This window comes from Toxorhynchites rutilus, chromosome 1 (genome assembly GCF_029784135.1).
Source record: "Toxorhynchites rutilus septentrionalis strain SRP chromosome 1, ASM2978413v1, whole genome shotgun sequence".
NCBI classification, from domain to species: Eukaryota; Metazoa; Arthropoda; class Insecta; order Diptera; family Culicidae; genus Toxorhynchites; species Toxorhynchites rutilus.
Window position 1 is genome coordinate 90005285 of NC_073744.1, and position 21809 is coordinate 90027093.

A 21809-nucleotide genomic window follows, 5' to 3' on the forward strand; every position below is an offset into this window, starting at 1 on the left:
TCGTATGGTGGCATTCACATATACCATCACCGGCAACTTTGACGTCGGCAAAATAAGTCCAAGAGAATAGTTGACGGGACGGTGACGGTGACGCTGTATGTGTAGCGCATTTTACCGAGTACAAAGTTTGGCCTTGTTATGATGCATCTTCAGTAAAAAGTAGGTTGCGCTACCTTCATTACAACGGGTCAAATTACCGATTCGTCATCTTGCCTCTCTCGCCAACTTGCCTCCTTTTGCCCTATAAGTCATCTGTTGGGCAGGCAAAAGTGATCACTGCATACGATTTATATGGATCGACAAGATCGAGCTTTGTTTTAATAATTATTTTAGCGAAATAATTACAAAAAATTACGCGCTACTCTATATTAATAACATGCAAAAATATGTGTCTTTACATAGAAATATTTACTTTTAGCGTCAAAGCCATATACTCGAAGAAAATTTGAAATTTCTGTTATGGCTATGATCCATGTCAATGGAAGCAGATTGATTATTCAAGAAGTTTCACAGAAACAGTGTAAACTGCACATTGCGATTGTATAGCTGGATTAGGGGAGGTGTGTTCCCTTTTAGGCTTCGTGCTTTTTGCCCTGGAATGCTGGTCTCTTGAAGAAGTTAACTATAATGAACATTCGTGTGCAGATATGCTTATTCGGTGATTAGTTCTGCAAAGAAAGCGGTTGATTACGTTGAAATTAAGGACATACTGAGCCAAACAGAACAACCAACCAACAGTTATGATTTCCGGGTACATGAATGTTTTGGGGAGAAGTGAAATATGTTTCTAAGAAAATTGATCGTAAACGGAGAAAATCCACTAATTAGTTAATTCACGGAAAATATAAGGAAGCATTCGAACGTGAGCTCGATCCTCTATGACTCTAATCTAGGTCCGAACATGTTGATAATCCTTTCCTGCCAATTTTTCGATTCAAATCTTGCGGGAAAGTTGCTCAATGAACATCGTGAAATAGCACCTATAATAAATTAAATAATATGCGTCACCCAAAAACTCTTGTTCATGAAATAGGTTGCCTCAATGTTTCACAAAGTTCTTGTTAGTATTATGAAAAACATCGCGCTAGTAGAAGTACTGCAGTTGTATTTAAATCATCTACAAGAACGCCGATTGATAATAATTCTGCCTCTGCGGCATAGAAACTACGAATGTAAACAGGCAATGTGTGCCCAACACATGCTTTGCATGTATGTGTAGCAAGAGCACTATTCAATGAAAGCTACAATGCATTTGTTTTCTCTCTCACATGCTCATTCTCTCACTCTCAATTTCGCGTATCGTCGAAAAGTACGATTCCATTTTGACATACCACCTCAGTATTGAATTTTATTCGCATAATAACGTTTGGTCATTCGAGTAATGAATATCGGTGTTCCAGCAAAACAAGTATATTAACGTGTGGATCAAAGTTTTGGTGCTGCAAAATGTATCTAATAATGAGTTTGAATCTTTTGCAACGTACATTGTATGTAACAAGATCCAAATCAATCTCAAACTTATCTTGCCGAGGCGTACATCTTCTGCAGAATAAAGCATTCATCAATGGCAAATGGGTTGGTGCGCACACTGGTGAAACATTCGATGTGACAAATCCGGCAAATGAAGCCGTGGTCGGAAATGTACCGGATATGTACGTTAAAGATGCTTGCAAGGCGATTGATGCTGCCCATAGCGCTTTTTATAATGAGCGGTGGCACAATAGCACAGCGAAGGAAAGGTCTGCCTTGTTGAAGGTAGTAATCGTTCTTTATTGAAAAATTCAATTGCCCTCATATCATGATTTAATCTATTCCGACTTCCACAGAAATGGTTTCAATTGATGGAAACGAATCGCCAAGAGATCGCACAGATAATGACCGCTGAATCTGGGAAACCAATGGTGGAATCGTTGGGGGAGGTCACATACGGCAATTCTTTCGTTGAATGGTTTGCGGAGGAGGCCCGTCGTATTTACGGTGAAATCGTCCCACCACCCCAAGCAAATCGGCAAATTATGCTCACGAGACATCCAGTAGGTGTTGCTGGATTGATCACACCGTGGAACTTTCCTCATGCTATGATAACACGGAAAGCCGCCGCAGCAATCGCTGCTGGTTGCACGGTTGTAATCAAGCCGGCTGAGGATACTCCTCTGACTGCACTAGCGCTGACCAAATTGGCCGAGGATGCTGGCTTCCCAGAGGGTGTTTTCAACATTATAACAAGTAGCCGAAAAAACGCTGCCACTATAGGTGAATTGCTGTGTAAAAGTGAGAAAGTTGCTGCAATTTCATTCACTGGATCTACAGAAGTGGGAAAATTATTGTATCAGCAATGTGCGGGCGGTATCAAAAGAATAGGACTTGAATTGGGAGGGAACGCTCCCTTCATCGTTTTCAATTCTGCCGATATTGATAAGGCCGTTACCGGGGCAATGAACTCAAAGTTTAGGAATTGCGGTCAAACATGCGTTTCAGCAAATCGGTTTCTTATTCAAGATGGCATCCACGATGAGTTTATAGCTAAACTGCTAGAAAAGGTTAAAGCATTGAAGATTGGTGATGGTTCTCGCGATGGAGTTCAAATTGGTCCATTGATCAACCAGGCACAAATCAAAAAGGTATCTCAATTCGTAGATGATGCCATTGAGAAGGGTGGTAAAATTATTCATGGTGGACAGCGATTGTCAAAACATGGACAATTATATTACGAACCCACAATTGTCACATGTCTCCGAGATGATATGCGTTTATATAACGAAGAAGTTTTTGGTCCGGTTATATCAGTAATACGTTTTAAAACTGAGGAAGAAGCACTCATGATAGCCAACGGGACTCAACGCGGTTTGGCGGGATACTTTTATAGCAACGATTTGAACCAAGTGTTTAGAGTTTCTAAACTACTCGAGGCTGGAATGATTGGAGTCAATGAGGGATTGATCTCTGCAACGGAAGCTGCTTTTGGCGGAATAAAAGAGTCGGGCATAGGACGAGAAGGATCAAAACATGGTATCGATGATTATGTTTATATCAAGTATCTTTGCTACGGAAATCTACAATGAATAATCAATACCAAGAAATATCTTCATAAAACAACCAAAGATAAACGCAGAGATTCGCAGCTGATGTAATCTGGTTCTATATACTCGATGTATATAGAAAAAAAAGCTGAAAGCTGTTTAATAGTTTATAAGAAAAATGTAGCATCAATTGCGCTCAGTCTTCCCAATAGGTAATAATTATCTTAAAAATAGAGAAATCAGTAATTCCAATACACTCGTTGAAGAGAAATAATGTTAAAAACAATATTAATACATTGTTGCTCATCTAGAGAAAGAATGCCTAACAAGGACTTTCAATTTACCAGAACAAAAGGAACTATTTTGTTCAAATCAACACAAATAATATACGAAATTGAAAATATAAATATGGTTTCTGTGGAATATTCACTTTTGGGAACCATTTAGTCCGTCTGGTGGAGGTGGGAAAATAGTTTTTTGGAGGTTTTATATTCGGATAAATAATGCTGCCGATATTAGGGAATCTTGTGTCTCACGTATGCCGCCTGTTGAACAAGCTCTCTGTTCTTCAGTAATAAAGTATTTTAAATTCAATTGGGTTTGAGAGAAGTACAATTACCTTTCTTCCTCGAAAACGAAAAATATAGTGGAACAATAATTGTAACTCTATAACTCAAAAAACTGTAAATCTAAAGGCAAACTAAGTTAACACATATTTTCTTTTATTAATTCAATCACTCCTATTCTTTGTTGAAACAACACTTCACACTAGTACCTTTTGTACTTCCGCGCACTTTAAAAATCGTTCCACTCTCCGACCGCTCCGCAAACGAAATTGCCGAGAGTTCCTGAAAATTGTAGGCCGAAGTCGTAGTATGCCAAATGGCGACTTATTTCCGCTCGAAAGTTTCTTGCAAACGATTTCGCCGTGTAACTGTACGACGTTCTCTTATCGATAGTCATGATCGATAATAGTCATCGATAATGGATACCTGAGGAAAACTGGACCCCTAACAGATGTCGTAGTTTTTTTTTTTTTTAAATTTTCGATAATTCTTTTTTTTTATAACTTGACAACAAAAAAACGTTACGGTTTTCGAAATTTTACACCCCAGTACAGATGCAGATGCAGTGTGGTGCAATAATACAGAAGCACTCTCCACCAGACGGCATGAAATGAACGCGGTACCTCCACCGAACAATAATACACCACAGTGTGCGATATCTATCTTCCATTCATTCTTCGCATCAAGCAAAACAACTGTGTCTGACATCTGCATTGAGAATGACTGCTGTGTGCTAGTTGGAGCGAGTCCGTGATTTGAATAATGATGGTTAATCTTTTTAAATTATAAAGGCTTGCATATTTCTCAGTTCATTCTAACCTTGAAAAAGGCCAATTTGGAAAACTAAGCTAAACTCTAAACTCTATGGCCATTTGGAAAACCTAGGTGCTGTTGCTAGTTGGATGACTGAATGATGTAATATCGCGAATAGCTTGTATATGATCAATGAAATGAAAACGAGCGGAGCAATATTTTCTCTATCCACATTGACTGTAGTACGAACGCTGCATTTGATATTTATGTTTCATAAAAACGTGCCCTGTTTTCTGATTGGCATCAGTACTGAAAGACGTTGTTCTACGTCAAATGCTGGATATTTGTATCGCCATAATACAATATGCTGTATTTTGACTGTACGTGGTTTCAATATGAATGGTAGAAAGCCATGCGTTCTGGAGCATTTGTAACAAAGAATATTGCATCAAAATTCAATCGATGAATGATGAATCGCCGTATCTATGTCCGTATCTATATCCTTTCAAAACAAGGGTTCTCGTCTGGCCCTCCACCCACGAGATTTATGATTTTTAATACTAAAAACTTTTACTTCTTAAAACACCTCTCCTCCGATTTTGTTTTTATATTTTTATTGGAAAACACTTCTAATTTTACAAAGTTTGATGTATAGTGGTGCTGTGTCTGACTCACCAAAAATATTAATGTTTTTAAACTTATGAAATTTTCAATCTTTGTGAAATCGTGTCTATTTAAGACAAGTAACATGAAAAATAGAATCTACTAGTGATTCAACATGAATAACTATATATAACGTTTAATTCTAGGACTAACCGTTCAGGAGATATAACCATTTCAATATAGGAAAAATCGTGCTTGTGAAATATTACAAATTGTATACTGCTGATGGACACTACGACTGAGGATCCGATAATTTACTAACATTATTTTCATTACAAATGAAACACAAATTTCTGCATAACTCGAGAACTAATCAAGCTTTTTTTTGTCATATGGAGGTTTTAGGCGGCAATAAAAGTTTGGCCCTTCTCAAAGGGGGAGAAGGGTTGCATAACTCAAGAACTAATTAAGTAAACGGAACCAAATTTGGCATGGGAAGGTTTTAGGGGTTAATAAATGTTACTATGGTGGTTCGACAATCCTTTCTCTCCTCTAAAGACAGGCGAGAGGTGGGCTGAATAACTCGAGAACTAATCAAGCAAATGGAACCAAATTTGACATACGTAGGTTTTAAGGGGAAATAAATGTTTCTATGGTGGCTTGATACCCCTCCCCCTCTCTAAGGGGAGAAGGCTGTCATACAAATGAAACACAAACTTCTGCATAACTTCTGCATAACCCCCTCTCTAAGGGGAGAAGGCTGCCATACAAATGAAACACAAACTTCTGCATAACTCGAGAACTAATGAAGCAAATGGAGCTAAATTTGGCATGTGAAGGTTTCTGGAAACGAGAAATGTTTCTATGATGGATTGAAATACCTTCCTCATCTGAAAGGGAGGTTGGTTAGGTGAACAAACTTAACATGATTTTTTCATCAAAAAATTCAGTAAATATCAAATGTAAATAGTAATTATTAATACAAATTACAATTCTACCAAAAAATATTAATCCTTCATATTCACGTAACACAATTTATATATCAGGTTATCCAAGTTATCTTATTTTTTCGATAGCTGGCTGTGTGATCAATATCTCACGTAATAGCGATCATACAATTTCAAGTTTAGGCTCGTTGTAAAGGTGACATTTCACACTAAAAGAAAATCTTTTGCTGTTTTTTTTTGTTTGTTCCATTCAGTTGTGAGTTACAGGGTATAAACAATGAAGGTCAACAAAGAGAAAATCCGGTACATTTCACACTTTTTCTTTTATAAGTGCGAAAATGCAAGACAGGCCGCTGAAATTGTGAATGGTGTTTATGGTGCCGATACAGCAACAGAAAAATACGTGCAATTTAATCAATTTTTGAAATTTTTTTTTCGAAATTTTCTCTTAATTTTTGTTAAATTTTTTCCTAAAATTTTTTTAGTGCGATACACTAAATTAAGATCTCTACTGTCAACAAATGGACCGTTTGAAGCTAGCGATTGAAGAGGTGTTGTGTTCCATCTGGACAACGCAAGACCACACGATTCCGAGAGCTTGATTGGAATATTTTAATGCATCCACCATATAGTCCGGACCTGGTACCAAGCGATTACCACCTTTTTCTCGCATTGCTAAATTTTTCAGGGTAATAAGAAATTGGGACCAAGAGATGATTGTAAAAATCTATTGCTAGAGTTTTTCGTCAATAAGGACCAAGACCTCTATATTATGAAGCTACCTTTAGAAGGGCAATAAATTTTACAACAAAACGATGCATATTTGACGCAAATCGAACAATCCGAAGTATATTAAAAATAGTTTTGAATTTCACCAAAAAATAATGAATTACTTTTTCCCCAACCTAATATTATCTTGATAGTTTGAAGAAATAACTTGTTAATTAATAGGGGTAGATTTTTCGACCTTGTCGATCCCCAAAATCAGTTTTTGTTTTTGTCGACCCCTAAAAACCGAAATTGACCCCAAGGGGTCGATGTCGACCACTTTGAGAATCCCTGAGATATAGCTTGTTCAGCTTCTATTTAAGTACGTGGCACTGAACGAGGTGAATCAGCAGACAGATTGGTTGGTGAATAGGGCTACGAGGCGATAAAGTACATTGAGACTTGAGGTAAAGGTTATTTCAAAAGGGACGCAACAAAAGTAGACTGATAGAGACAGTAAACCACGCCATATTTTTTCCCGCTCTCTTGACATTTCTCTTCTGTAAAGTTTGCCATTTCATAATGGAAAGATATACGATCCAACAACGAGTCGATATTATAAAAAAATTACTATCGAAATTCGGAATCAATTTAGAGCTCGACAGATATTCTTTAGACAAAAACAGGAAGTGGGTTATATCTATGGTATAACCGCATGGGCGACGTAGGACTATCGTTGATTTAGAGATCATTTGTTTGAAGTTGAATCTGAATTCATTCTGAATGAATGAATATTTGGGGGACTTCGAGAACGAGAGCGTTACGTTGGATACACAAGGTTTTATGCATCCAATATTGGATACGGAAATATCCTACTGATGGGGAAGAATAATCTTCAGAAGCTATCCTGTTAATTGCGATTGATTGAAAAATCACAAAACCAAATGTATTTGGTCACAGTGTTACATGGATAGAAAACATTCAAATAAACTCTTTCACTTGAATGTATTTTTAAATTCCCAGAGGAACTGGCAGATTATTTTCCGGATCTTTCTCGATGCTGAATGGCATCCAAACGGAAAGAATTCCGTGCGTGTATGTGTGTGTGTAGCGGCTACTTCGATGGTCACCTTCTCTTCTCCTGAAGGATAGGCTTCTCTGTGCTCCCTCACAGTTCAAACAAACTGCTTGCGTTTCAGGGCAGATCTCGATCCTTCGTCGACCAGCACCCTCAGCAACGATGTTGTCTTGTCGATGTCCTCACGAAAAATGAATGCATCTCACAACCAGAATATCGCATAAGTATGCTTTTTGTGCGTGATTGAATCGAGAGAAGGCGTGGTTTACGATGACAATTTGAAAGGCAAACTAGAGAGGAATGAACTCTCTGAGCTCGGAACTTTCGGCGACTGAGCAATAATCGATTGCGCATACAATATTAGATACGGAAATATCCTACTGATGGGGAAGAATAATCTTCAGAAGCTATCCTGTTAATTGCGATTGATTGAAAAATCACAAAACCAAATGTATTTGGTCACAGTGTTACATAGATAGAAAACATTCAAATAAACTCTTTTACATGAATGTAATTTTGAATTCCCAGAGGAACTGGCAGATTATTTTCAGTAATGATTAGATATTTCCACATTTTCCTCGATACTGGAAGCCCACCAGTGATTAATGCTAACTCGATAACCATCTGTTAATAGCACTTGATTGAATCACATTTGGTCACAGTGTTACATGGATAGAAAACATTAAAATAAACTCTTTCACATGAATGTATTTTTAAATTCCCAGAGGAACTGGCAGATTATTTTCAGTAACGATTAGATATTTCCACATTTTCCTCGATACTGGAATCCCACCAATGGTTAATGCTAAGTCGATAACCATCTGTTAATAGCACTTGATTGAAACATATTTTCTCACAGTGTTACATGGATAGAAAACATTCAAATAAACTCTTTCACATGAATGTATTTTTAAATTCCCAGAGGAACCGGCAGATTATTTTCCGGATCTTTCTCGATGCTGAATGGCATCAATACGGAAAGAATTCCGCGCGTGTATGTGTGTGTGTGTGTACCGGCTGCTTCGAGATCTTCCCGGGGAACCGTTTGTGGCATCACTCTCCTCTTGATGGATTCCCTTCTGGCCTAAGGTGCACAAACAGGCTCTTGGTGACACCGTTCATCCGCGCTTTCATGATAAACGAAGAGCTTCACCACAACAGCGACAACATGCTCCAATCGCTGTTCAATTTGAACTGAGTGGATTTCCGAGGGGCGCTCTCTTATATACCGATTGGTGATTTCAATAGCCTGTTTTGAAAGCAATTTTAAGCCTAATGACACAAGTTTTTGGATCAGAAAGTAACAAGTATAGAACGCGTAGACATTTTATCTTTCGAATGAAGTGTTTATCATACCATTTCGATCAATTGTTTAGGAGCTATTAACGCTCAAAATCTCGGTCTCCGGCGTAACGCTTTCGTTTTTGAAACTTTGATTTTACACCCCGGTATAGAAATGAAAGAAGGAGTCCTACGTCAAAACTGTCTTAGACAAAGTTATTACTCATGATAGAACGCTCGTTTTTATGTTGTCAAAAATAGGGTGACCAAAATTGTCGAAGAAATAAAAAATCTAACTTTCTTATCTTTATAGATAGAGGTAAACATAGTTCGACAATATTGTTGTTCCAATTATTTGAGACATCTTTGTAGAACAAAGTTTTTCTCTATCTCTTGAAATAACCGATATATCGCCTTTTTTTCTAAGTTACGTTAGGGTCACCATGAAAAAAAACTGTTTTTTTGCTCCAACTTTTATGTTTCAAATTTTACATGCAAATTGTCTGCGAGATACTTTTAGAGGTTACTAGTACAAACATTTTTCGATGCAGAACTTGTCAATATCTCAACTTTACTCAAAGTTATTGATATTTTTTCCCAAAAAACATGCTCTTTTCATTTGTTTTATCATTCTTTCTGGGGCAAACATAAAAAATGTTTGTTGACGGAATTTGAAAGAACAGATTTCACTCTATATAACATGTGATTTTCAAAACTATGTTATTTTTTGTGTGTGAGTAAATTATAATTGAAAATACAGTATTTTTCATGGTGACCCTAACGTAACTTAGAAAAAAGGCGCTATATTGGTTATTTCAAGAGATAGAGGAAAACTTCGTTCTACAATGATGTCTCAAATAATTGGAGCTACAACATTGTCGAACTATATTTACCTCTATCTATAAAGATAAGAAAGTTAGATTTTTTATTTCATCGAAAATTTTGGTCACCCTATTTTTGACAACATAAAAGCGAGAGCTCTATCATGAGTAACAACTTTGTCTAAGACAGTTTTGGTCTAGAGAATAACTGTCGAGCTCTAAATGCTAATTTCCACTTAAATGCATCTCCTGAACCATTGTGCAATGGCCTCAACTTTAAGAGCGGTACGTCCAATTTATGGTCGTCATAATCGTCCTGCCAGATCAACGCTTTAACACCTGTCTAACCCAACTCCTTCAATTTCATTTCAACTAACTGGTAGCTACCATGTTCTTAGCCAAAATGGCATTGGAATTCGACAGCGGACAGTGGATATAGTCCTTTCACCTAATACCAATATCGTAGGGGGTCTCCATCATTGTTCGTTTGTTACCATGTTTATTATTTATTTAGAGCCATTATCAGCAAACCGGAAGTCAACACAAGATTATTTTCTTTTTCCACTCGTCAGTCATTTTCATTCATTACCTATAATATAATATAATATAGGTCCTATATAATTAGGGGTGTATGTTATTTCCGGGCAATTGGGAGTAGAATCACTGCAAAAATCAAAAGCAGGTTCAGGAGCATGGGGAGATCGGTTTAAGACGGTTTTAGAATACGTCGAAAAATGAGATTTCCGATTTGGCCTCTGTTTTCCCCTTTTTTTAGCACTCATGAACCACACCGACCAGTATAAAACATAGTTTAAGAGTTAAATATAGTATTCAGTTCAATGCAGTAGTTGCATAGACGCGCAACTGATAGGTACTATTGAGACAATTTAGTGTAGTGTCAGACATAGTTCCTAGCAAATATATAAAATATATATATATATATATATATATATATATATATATATATATATATATATATATATATATATATATATATATATATATATATATATATATATATATATATATATATATATATATATATAAATCAAAACAAAAAATGCAGGATGTCTGGAATGAAAAACACAATCAAAAAACGATTCTAAATCCGAACGGATCAAAAGTTCACGATGAAATCTCTTATTACATGAATTTCATAGAGTATGTTACGAGCCCTAGAAAGAATGGAGCAAGGAAGTTCGATGTTGTATATTTGATTTAAGGTTATAATAGAATAACAATGAAATAATAAGCTTCACAAAAATCAATAACTGATTTCCCTCAAAGGCATGATGCTGACAAAATGTGTCCGGAATTTAAAGCAAAAGTGTCCGGATTTCTAATCATTTTTCTTAAATTTTGAACAAATAACATGATTTCATGGATTTCTGTGATTGATAACTTCATAATATTTTTCATTTTTCATAAAAAAGAAATTGAAAAATGCTCAACGAGAAGACAAAAATTACAAGTTTCCGGTATATATTTGACAGAATGTATGCCTTTCTTATTTTTTAAAGGAAACGAATGTTTTCTGACTGAATTTTTCATTATATGTCAGGCTCTTGCACAGGTGGTCTCTTTCATGTAGTGTGCAATTATTCGTAGACATTGTTCGGTAGGTATGATATCTGATATATATGAATTGATTTAGTCAATGTTCACTTCTGATTTTGCTTTTGGTTTGCTGTGTTTGCATCAGTTTCATTCGAGATATTTTTAATCGTATCGCAAATTTAATGTAATTTTTCTCTCATTGTTGAATTTCTCATTTCAGAATTCAAGATCTGGATGGCAGCTTCTTTGAAAAATTCGGTTCAATCCTCCGTCAAAAATCAGAAGTTCATGAAGAAGGTCTTGCTGCTCCGCTTGAACCTTTCCCGGAGGAATCAGCGGAGGAAACATATCTTACCTCTCAGCAAGCTTGCCCGGAAGACGAAGATGCTGCAAATGAAACATTGCCAGATAGTGATTATGAGGAACAACAGGATAAGCAAAATGAATTCATCGGAGATGCCTTTGGCTGGAACGTAAGTATTAGTTTTCAATCATTACCATGGAAAGTTGGAACCAACAAAAGACGTATCGAAATCATGAAAAGTGCTCCATAACCTGTATTTTCCATACAAAATCAGCATCAACGTGAATCAACAATCAAACTTATTCGCCTGATTTTAGATTTTGAACTTTTTTCCCACATCCCAAGTTTTAGTTCCTAGTAAGGAAGTGTAAACTATCTCATGGTATGTAGTATGGACATCTGTAGCAATGCACAAACTGCTGCAATCAAATCAATTACCGATTGCCAACGAACATATCGTTCGAACCTCGTGCTTCAGATCGGTCCCGTCTCAACGAAATTATTTATAGTTTTCGTTGATGTTTTCGCAAATTTTCTCACCACCATTCACGATTTAAAGGTCTTTAGGGAGAGAGTTTTCTTTTGCCTTTCAGCTCGATCGGACGGACGGTGAATAGTTGGTAGAAAAGGAAAAGTGCCGTAAACCGACTTCGTTCGGCCAACCATTTCATGTGTAAACAATAATAATTACCTGTTAGTTCGGTATTTGTGAAGACTCCAAATTATTGGCATAAACAGAGCACTTGTTCGTACGTAATTATTTGCGGATACTCGAACTCGAAATTTGATGCGAGATCACTCTATTCAATAACTCACGAGAAGAGCGAAAAAGTGGTATATTTGTAGAGAATATTCATGTTTTTTTTTCACGGTGAGACGTTTTGAACTTGAAAAAAACGTTGAAGTTTTGTTGGTAGAAACGTGTAAAAATAAAAATAATAAAATATATACTCATTGAGCGCTGGCGGCACCGTGGGAAACAGATCTTTAGATCGTGAACAAAAAATGAGAGAAATGAGGAGTGTATTAAAAATAAAGATGTACTATATTTCAGTTCAAGTACAACGGGTGGACCTCTTTGATCGGTGTGTCCCATTTACTCTGAATTAGTGTTCTCAAATATATTTCCAAATTAATATCGGAACGCCAATTATTGTGGATAAAATAGTGTGCATGGCAAGAACATTGGTTGAAATATTACGGCTGATTATGGTTGGATCACAACCGGATTGATGGATTGAAACAAAACGTGAAAAAATATCTTCAATACAGTTCTTAATACAGTACAGTGGCTGTTGATATCTGTGAAAATTAAACGCTTGCTATCTCTGAAAATCTAAGTTCATATGAAGGCGGCCGGAGCATTACGGAATTATGTTGTAGTGAGAAATTTATGTCTAATATCGATTTCAGCTGCTAGTGTTCGTATTTAGTACACAAGTTGACAATTATGTTTTACAAATACTAAATGATGTTTCCATTGATGAGAAAGGGCGCTACATGTCAACGCGTCGCCCGAAAACGCCGAGTTCATTCTTCGTACTCATAGTGGACTACCTGTCTTATTGGAAATCTGTACACGATTCATTTTGCATGGTATCGGAGTTTGTTGATCCTCAGATTTTGACACGACTTTGAAAAATGCATCGAATGCATTAAATTCATGGAAATCAATCGAAGATAAAACAATTTCAAATGTTGCGAGAGGTATTCCAGATTATGTTAATTTTTTTTTAATAGTACAGTAGAACCCAGATTATCCGCGGAATAGTCTGGCTAGCTCACCGCGAATAACGAAAATCACAATGGTCAGATAATGTGAAAGCCATGAACAAAACAAAAGTGCATGAGGCTATCATTCACTGAGAAATTGCAGATGGCCTACCAATACAGATATGTTAGAGGAACTTTTATAGTTTTGTGGTCGTGATATGAGATGTCTATCTACTTTTCCCTTTCCATTGCCGTTCAAAATTTCGGTTCCGGAAGCTACTTGAAGTCCGAGTTTGCAAACTTCGCGTGCGAGAAGCGGAGTGAAGGATGTTCACGTTGCGCGAGTAAAATTAGACCCTAGACCTAACCCTCCTATTTTGAAAACAAAAACAAAATAGATGCGTCATTCTGCATGCACACACCTAAAAATGAGGGATGTATCATTTTTTTTAAATACACGCTCAAAAGAAATAGGTCAAATTTGAGTTAACCAAATTTTGATTTTGATCTGGTCCTAGCTTCGGCTGGACATATACTAAAATTGGAACGATACAGAGAAGATTAGCATGGCCCCTGCGCAAGGATGACACGCAAAATCGTGAAGCGTTCCACATTTTTTAACGCGCTGTGATCTCTTTGCGATCGAGTATCGCGTATACGTACCCTGTTGCAACGTTGAAATAGACGGTGTAATAAACGAAAAGGGTTTGACTCGAAAAGAGATACTCGATGGTGTCGGTCGCTTCAAGAACTCTTCACTTAAAAGTGTGAAGATTCTTGCATGCGATCGACTGAAATCTGTGTCACTTAAAAATGACAAACGAGTCCTCAATCGGACAAACTCTTTTCGTGTGACATTTGAGGGTTCCGCCCTTCCTAACTACGTTGCAATAGGTGCACTTCGTTTACCTGTTCGGTTGTTTGTACCCCGGGTAATGAAATGCAACAAATGTATGCAACTCGGTCACACGGCCGCCTATTGTTGCAACAAAAAACGTTGCGCAGATTGTGGAGAGAGCCATGATGAGAATCCTTGCCCGAAAGAGCGCAAGTGTCTTCATTGCGGCGGGACTCCTCATGATCTTACTCAATGCCCGGTGTACATACAACGAGGGGAAAAAATCAAGCGTTCCTTAAAAGAACGTTCCAAGCGGACTTATGCAGAAATGCTTAAGAGTCCCGTTCCAACGACTCAGGACAATCCCTACTTCATTCTGCAGAACGACGAGCCTGTTGCTGACGCTCCCAATGCAGGAAGTTCCGGTACATCGCAGGGTGCCATCAGGAAAAGAAAAATTACTTCTTTTCCTTCACTCCCCAGAAAGAAAACCGAAACTTCCCAAGTTGGAATGAAAACTCGAATCGAACGTGCTGAGAATAGACCGAAGCAAGTACCTCCTGGTTTAAGCGGTTCTTCTACGCACCAGGGGTCCTCAGCACTTCCCGGAGCAGCACCGAACACGTCTGCTCCTTTTTCGCGGTCCAGGCAACAGCCACAATCTGGCTTGCTTGCGCTTTCTGACCTGGTGGACAACATTTTAAATGCTTCAAATATAAATGACCCTCTTAAAAGCATAGTTTTATGTTTGCTTCCGATTGTGAGAACATTTTTGAAAGAAAAATGTGGTTTTTTGGCAGCGTTCATTTCCCTCGATGCCTGATTCAGTGCAAGAGGTCAAGGATTTGACCACTGTAATACAGTGGAATTGCAGAAGCATTATTCCTAAACTAGATCAGTTTAAATTTTTAGTTCACAGCTCTAACTGTGATGTATTTTCTCTCTGTGAAACATGGCTTTCTTCAGCCGATGAGCTGAATTTCCACGATTTCAACATAATTCGCCTCGATCGAAATGACTCGTTTGGTGGCGTACTATTGGGGATTAAAAAATGTCACTCCTTCTATAGAGTCACTCTCCCATCGATGACAGGCATTGAAGTTGTTGCTTGCCAGACACAAATCAATGGCAAAGACCTCTGCATTGCTTCGATATATATTCCTCCCAGAACTACGGTAGGCCGCCATCAGTTCTTTGATACTATCGAGGCAATGCCGGAGCCGCGGGTAATCTTAGGTGATTTTAACTCCCATGGAACAGCATGGGGATCACTCTACGATGACAACCGTGCCACTTTGATTTATGATCTGTGCGACAACTTCAAATTGACAGTTTTGAATACTGGGGAAGCAACCAGAATAGCCAACCTTCATGCACGGGCAAGCATGGTAGACATATCTCTATGCTCTTCTTCGTTATCCCTGGATTGCATGTGGAAGGTAATCCAAGATCCCCACGGTAGTGATCACCTACCAATAATTTTATCGATCGCTAATGAATCAAGCTCTCGTGAGTCAGTCAATATTTCGTATGACCTCACGAAGAATATTGACTGGAGAACATTTGCGGAAATAATATCTGAAGCAATTGTTTCAATGCATGAACTTCCTCCACTCGAAGAGTATAACTTTATATCGAGTTTGATTTACGAAAGCGCACTTCAAGCTCAAAAGAAACGTGTACCGGCTACCACTTTCCGACGTCGTCCTCCATCACTTTGGTGGGACAAGGAGTGTTCAAAGGTCTACCTTCAAAAATCATCCGCTTTCAAAAAATTCAGGAAAACTGGATTAGTGGAATGGTTTCTAAAGTACCAAGCTCTAGAAGCCAAACTAAAAGGTTTGATTAAAGCAAAAAAGCGTGGATATTGGCGGAAGTTCGTCAATGGTTTGTCAAGGGAGACCGCTATGAGCACTCTTTGGAATACGGCTAGGAAAATGCGTGGCTGGAACCATACAAACGAAAGTGAGGAATACTCTGACCGTTGGATTTTTAACTTTGCAAGGAAGGTTTGCCCCGACACCGTTCCTGCACAAAACGTCGTACGCGACATTCCACTTCAAAGCGATTATGAGAATTTTTCGATGGTGGAATTCTCAATTGCCCTTCTCTCATGTAACAATTCAGCTCCGGGGTCGGACAAGATTAAATTCAACTTGTTGAAGAATCTTCCCGACTTGGCAAAACAGCGTTTGCTGAACTTGTTCAACAAGTTTCTGGAGCTGAATATTGTCCCGCATGACTGGAGACAAGTGAGAGTGATAGCCATACGGAAACCCAACAAGCCGGCTTGCGATCACAACTCGTATAGGCCGATTGCAATGTTATCCTGTATTCGTAAATTGTTAGAGAAAATGATTCTACTTCGTTTGGACAAGTGGGTCGAAACAAACAATTTGCTGTCAAATACGCAGTTTGGCTTCCGCCGAGGTAGAGGGACAAATGATTGTCTCGCGCTGCTATCTTCTGAAATCCAAATCGCATTTGCTCGCAAAGAACAAATGGCTTCCGTTTTTCTCGATATCAAAGGGGCATTTGATTCAGTTTCCATGGAAATTCTCTCAGAGAAGCTTCATAATCGTGGACTTTCACCAATTCTTAACAATTTCCTGTACAATTTACTGTCAGAAAAGCACATGATTTTCTCTCATGGCAGCTCGAAATCTTCTCGTTACAGTTTTATGGGCCTACCACAAGGCTCCTGCCTAAGCCCCCTCTTGTACCGTTTTTACGTCAATGATATGGATGATTGTCTAACTAGAGACTGCACGCTGAGACAACTTGCAGACGATGGAGTTATTTCCATCACGGGTACTAATCCCGTCGTTCTGCAAAAGTCGTTGCAAGATACCCTGAACAATCTGTTCACGTGGGCCCTCAAGCTGGGTATCGAATTCTCTACGGAGAAAACTGAAATGGTCGTTTTTTCTAGGAAGCACGAACCCGCCCAATTCCAGCTTCACCTATCCGGCAAAACGATCCAACACTCTATGTTTTTCAAATACCTGGGTGTATATTTTGATTCTAAGTGTACCTGGGGGAGACACATTGCGTATTTGAAACAGAAATGCCAGCAAAGAATCAATTTTCTCCAAACAATTACCGGAACATGGTGGGGTGCCCATCCAGGAGACCTCATTCAGTTGTACAAAACAACGATATTATCAGTGTTAGAATATGGCAGTTTTTGCTTCCGATCAGCTGCCAGGATTCATATTCTCAAGCTGGAGAGAATACAATATCGTTGCTTGCGTATAGCCATGGGGTGTTTGCATTCGACACATACGATGAGTCTCGAAGTTTTGGCAGGAGTACCCCCGCTTACTCTTCGGTTCACAGAATTATCCTACAGATTTCTCATCCGTTGCAAGATCATGAATCCATTGGTGATTGATAACTTCGAAACTCTACTCCAACTGACTCCTCAGTCAAGTTTTATGTCTATATACCATGAGTACCTTACCCACGACGTGCACCCTTCACCAGGTATCTCCAACCAAGTTTGCTTCCCATACTTCTGCAATTCCTCTGTCATTTTTGATCTGTCCATGCGACAAAAAATCCATGGAATCCCAGATCACCTACGCTCCGATTCTATTCCGCCGATATTTTCGGCAGAATATGGGAAAGTTGGATCTGATAAAATGTTCTTTACTGACGGTTCATTCATAAACGAGTCCACTGGCTTCGGCATCTTCAATGAAAATTCCAGTGCCTCTTTCAAACTCAAAGATCCTTGTTCCGTGTATGTCGCTGAACTGGGTGCGATATATTACGCATTAGGGATCATTGAAACATTGCCCATCGACCACTATTTTATTTTTTCAGACAGTCTCAGCTCAATAGAGGCAATCCGCTCAATGAAGGTTGATAAACGCTCATCTTATTTCCTAACTAGAATAAGACAACTATTGAGTGTTTTGGTCGAAAAATTATTCAAGATTACCTTAGTATGGGTTCCCTCTCATTGCTCGATTCCGGGGAATGAGAAAGCGGACTCGCTAGCTAAGGTGGGCGCTTTAGAAGGCACACTTTTTGAAAGGCAAATTGCTTATAATGAATTTTTCCACATTTCTCGTCAGTATACGCTCGTAAGTTGGCAGCGCATGTGGAGTGGTGATGAGTTCGGTCGTTGGTTACACACGATTATCCCTAAGGTCTCGACGAGGGCATGGTTCAAGGGATTGAATGTAGGTCGTGATTTCATTCGCGTGATATCTCGGCTTATGCACAATCACTACAACCTAAACGCGCATCTCTATCGCATTGGGCTCGCAGCAAACAATCTTTGTGATTGTGGCGATGGCTACCACGACATCGAGCATGTTGTCTGGTCGTGTAACCGGTTCCATGCTGCTCGCTCTCAGCTCTCTAGAGCACTGAGAGCACAAGGCAGACAATCGGATATCCCCGTCCGGGATATCTTAGGTAGCCGGGATCCTGATCTTCTGCTTCATCTATACCTGTTCCTCAGAAACGCCGATGTCAACGTTTAATAATGTTTCCTTCGTTGTGTCCCCGTTTTATATCCCTCCTATCCGATCGATAAACTTTTACTTAGTCGCGGCAATACATACACACACTCTTTACAGACACACGGGCCAAAGGTTGTGCAGTCCACTGATCATTCAACAAGAGCCAAAGGTTGTACCGCTCATGACAACTCTGACGAGCTGATGATTGCGCCGCCATTCTATCCTGGATTCCTCGAGTCGAGAAAGACGCACCACGCTAGATATGGGGTACAGACTAGGGGGGCGTTGCTGATTAATGGTCAGCTGCATCCCAATAGGAAGTATCCCGTGTCGGGCACACGTACAGAGCATCGAAGACTGCGACATACCAATTATGAGAACACTTGTAATACTAACCTCGAGTCAACCGCGAGTAATCGGTTACATATTACTAACATAGTCTAAGCAAAGATTGTCAAAATATTGAACTCCCGGCCCCGTTAGGCTGACGCCATATGAGCCTTAATAAAATATATATTTTGGATAAAAAGAAAAAAAATTTTGATCGTTTCAGTCTTTAGTTAATCCCGATCTTTCAATAATGCAGTGGAAAATTATTAACAACTTCATTTCGCAAATGAACCCGGTACATCCGACACCCTAAGGTTTTCCACATATTTCCGAGACGTTCATGTTTCTCCGTTTTCAAATCGTTACAGCTTCAACTATTCATGAATCATTCTACAGTATATGTTGATCATTTTTTGAGTACAATTCTAAATTAAATTGATAAAAACAGGAAGTGGGTTATATCTATGGTATAACCGCAAGGGTGACGTAGGACTATCGTTGATTTAGAGATCATTTGTTCGAAGTTGAATATAAATCCATTCTGAATGAATGAATAAATGAATATTTGGGGGACTTCGAAATCGAGAGCGTTACGTTGGAGGCACAAGGTTTTATGCATCCAATATAGGATACGAAAAACCTTGTTCTGAAGAATAATCTTCAGAAGCTAACCTGCTAACTGTACTTGATTGACAAATCACAAACCCAAATGTTATATATGGATATTTTATGGATAGAAAACATTAAAATAAACCCTTTCGCTTGAATGTAATTTTCAATTCCAAGGGGAACTGGCAGATTATTTTCCAGCAACGATTAGATATTTCCACATTTTCCTCGATACTGGAAGCCCACCAGTGGTTAATGCCAACTCGATAACCACCTGTTAATAGCACTTGATTGAAACATATTTGGTCACAGTGTTACATGGATAGAAAACATTCAATTAAATTCTTTCACATGAATATATTTTGAAAATTCCCAAAGGAACTGGCAGATTATTTTCAGTAACGATTAGTTATTTCCACATTTTCCTTGATACTGGAAGCCCACCAGTGGTTAATGCCAACTCGATAACCACCTGTTAATAGCACTTGATTGAAATATATTTGGTCACAGTGTTACATGGATAGAAAACATTCAATTAAACTCTTTCACATGAATATATTTTGAAAATTCCCAAAGGAACTGGCAGACTATTTTCAGTAACGATTAGATATTTCCACATTTTCCTCGATACTGGAAGCCCACCAGTGGTTAATACTAACTCGATAACCACATTTTAATAGTACTTGATTGAAAAATATTTGGTCACAGTGTTACATGGATAGAAAACATTCAAATAAACTCTTTCACATGAATATATTTTGAAAATTCCCAAAGGAACTGGCAGATTATTTTCCAGCAATGATTAGATCTTTCCGGAACTTTCTCGATGCTGAATGGCATCCTAACGGAAAGAGTTCTGCGCGTGTATGTGTCGATCCTTCGCCGTCCACCTCCTCCAGCACGTTAGGCAACGATGTTGTCTTGTCGATGTCCTCACGAAAAATGAATGTGTCTCACCACCAGAATATCGCTTAAGTATGCTTTTTGTGTGTGATTGAATCGAGAGAAGGTGTGGTTTACGATGGCAATTTGGAAGGCAAACTAGAGGGGAATGAACTCTCTGAGCTCGGAACTTTCGGCGACTGAGCAATAATCGATTGCGGGCACATACAATATTGGATACGGAAATATCCTACTGATGGGGAAGAATAATCTTCTGAAGCTATCCTGTTAATTGCGATTGATTGAAAAACCACAAAACCAAATGTATTTGATCACAGTGTTACATGGAAAGAAAACATTCAAATAAACTCTTTAACATGAATATATTTTGAAAATTCCCAAAGGAACTGGCAGATTATTTTCAGTAACGATTAGATATTTCCACATTTTCCTCGATACTGGAAGCCCACCAGTGGTTAATGCCAACTCGATAACCACCTGTTAATAGCACTTGATTGAAACATATTTGGTCACAGTGTTACATGGATAGAAAACATTCAATTAAATTCTTTCACATGAATATATTTTGAAAATTCCCAAAGGAACTGGCAGATTATTTTCAGTAACGATTAGTTATTTCCACATTTTCCTTGATACTGGAAGCCCACCAGTGGTTAATGCCAACTCGATAACCACCTGTTAATAGCACTTGATTGAAATATATTTGGTCACAGTGTTACATGGATAGAAAACATTCAATTAAACTCTTTCACATGAATATATTTTGAAAATTCCCAAAGGAACTGGCAGACTATTTTCAGTAACGATTAGATATTTCCACATTTTCCTCGATACTGGAAGCCCACCAGTGGTTAATACTAACTCGATAACCACCTTTTAATAGTACTTGATTGAAAAATATTTGGTCACAGTGTTACATGGATAGAAAACATTTAAATAAACTCTTTCACATGAATATATTTTGAAAATTCCCAAAGGAACTGGCAGATTATTTTCCAGCAATGATTAGAACTTTCCGGAACTTTCTCGATGCTGAATGGCATCCTAACGGAAAGAGTTCTGCGCGTGTATGTGTCGATCCTTCGCCGTCCACCTCCTCCAGCACGTTAGGCAACGATGTTGTCTTGTCGATGTCCTCACGAAAAATGAATGTGTCTCACCACCAGAATATCGCTTAAGTATGCTTTTTGTGTGTGATTGAATCGAGAGAAGGTGTGGTTTACGATGGCAATTTGGAAGGCAAACTAGAGGGGAATGAACTCTCTGAGCTCGGAACTTTCGGCGACTGAGCAGTAATCGATTG

The 21809-nt window shown here is 38.5% G+C and overlaps 2 protein-coding genes and 1 non-coding gene across 12 annotated transcripts in view; all 3 read left to right on the forward strand.

Moving 5' to 3' along the window:
- LOC129763178 (protein unc-13 homolog 4B) overlaps positions 1 to 21809 on the forward strand; it is a 126432-nt gene that overhangs the window by 87519 nt on the left and 17104 nt on the right. For 8 of the 10 annotated variants that reach the window (XM_055761991.1, XM_055761989.1, XM_055761990.1 and 5 more), the window contains one exon: positions 11555 to 11807. In XM_055761991.1, coding sequence (XP_055617966.1) covers positions 11555 to 11807 — 253 coding nt within the window. Of the gene's footprint in view, positions 1 to 11554; positions 11808 to 12211; positions 12724 to 21809 lie in introns of those variants that run through there. The other 2 variants (XM_055761999.1, XM_055761998.1) reach the window with 2 other exon arrangements.
- On the forward strand, positions 1324 to 3308 carry LOC129763180 (3-sulfolactaldehyde dehydrogenase). Its single transcript, XM_055762005.1, has 2 exons — positions 1324 to 1755; positions 1827 to 3308. Exons 1-2 carry the CDS (start codon positions 1447 to 1449, stop codon positions 3060 to 3062), a joined length of 1545 nt encoding a protein of 514 aa, XP_055617980.1. The 5' UTR covers positions 1324 to 1446; the 3' UTR covers positions 3063 to 3308.
- LOC129763859 (U6 spliceosomal RNA) lies at positions 13863 to 13969 on the forward strand. The gene has a single exon (XR_008741045.1). It is a non-coding gene; the product is annotated as a U6 spliceosomal RNA (small nuclear RNA).

Coding starts and splice junctions, on each gene's coding strand:
- LOC129763180 (XM_055762005.1), top strand. CDS start 1,447: ATGTATCTAATAATGAGTTTGAATCTTTTGCAACGTACATTGTATGTA. Junction 1,756..1,826: donor AAAGGTCTGCCTTGTTGAAG/GTAGTAATCGTT, acceptor CGACTTCCACAG/AAATGGTTTCAATTGATGGA.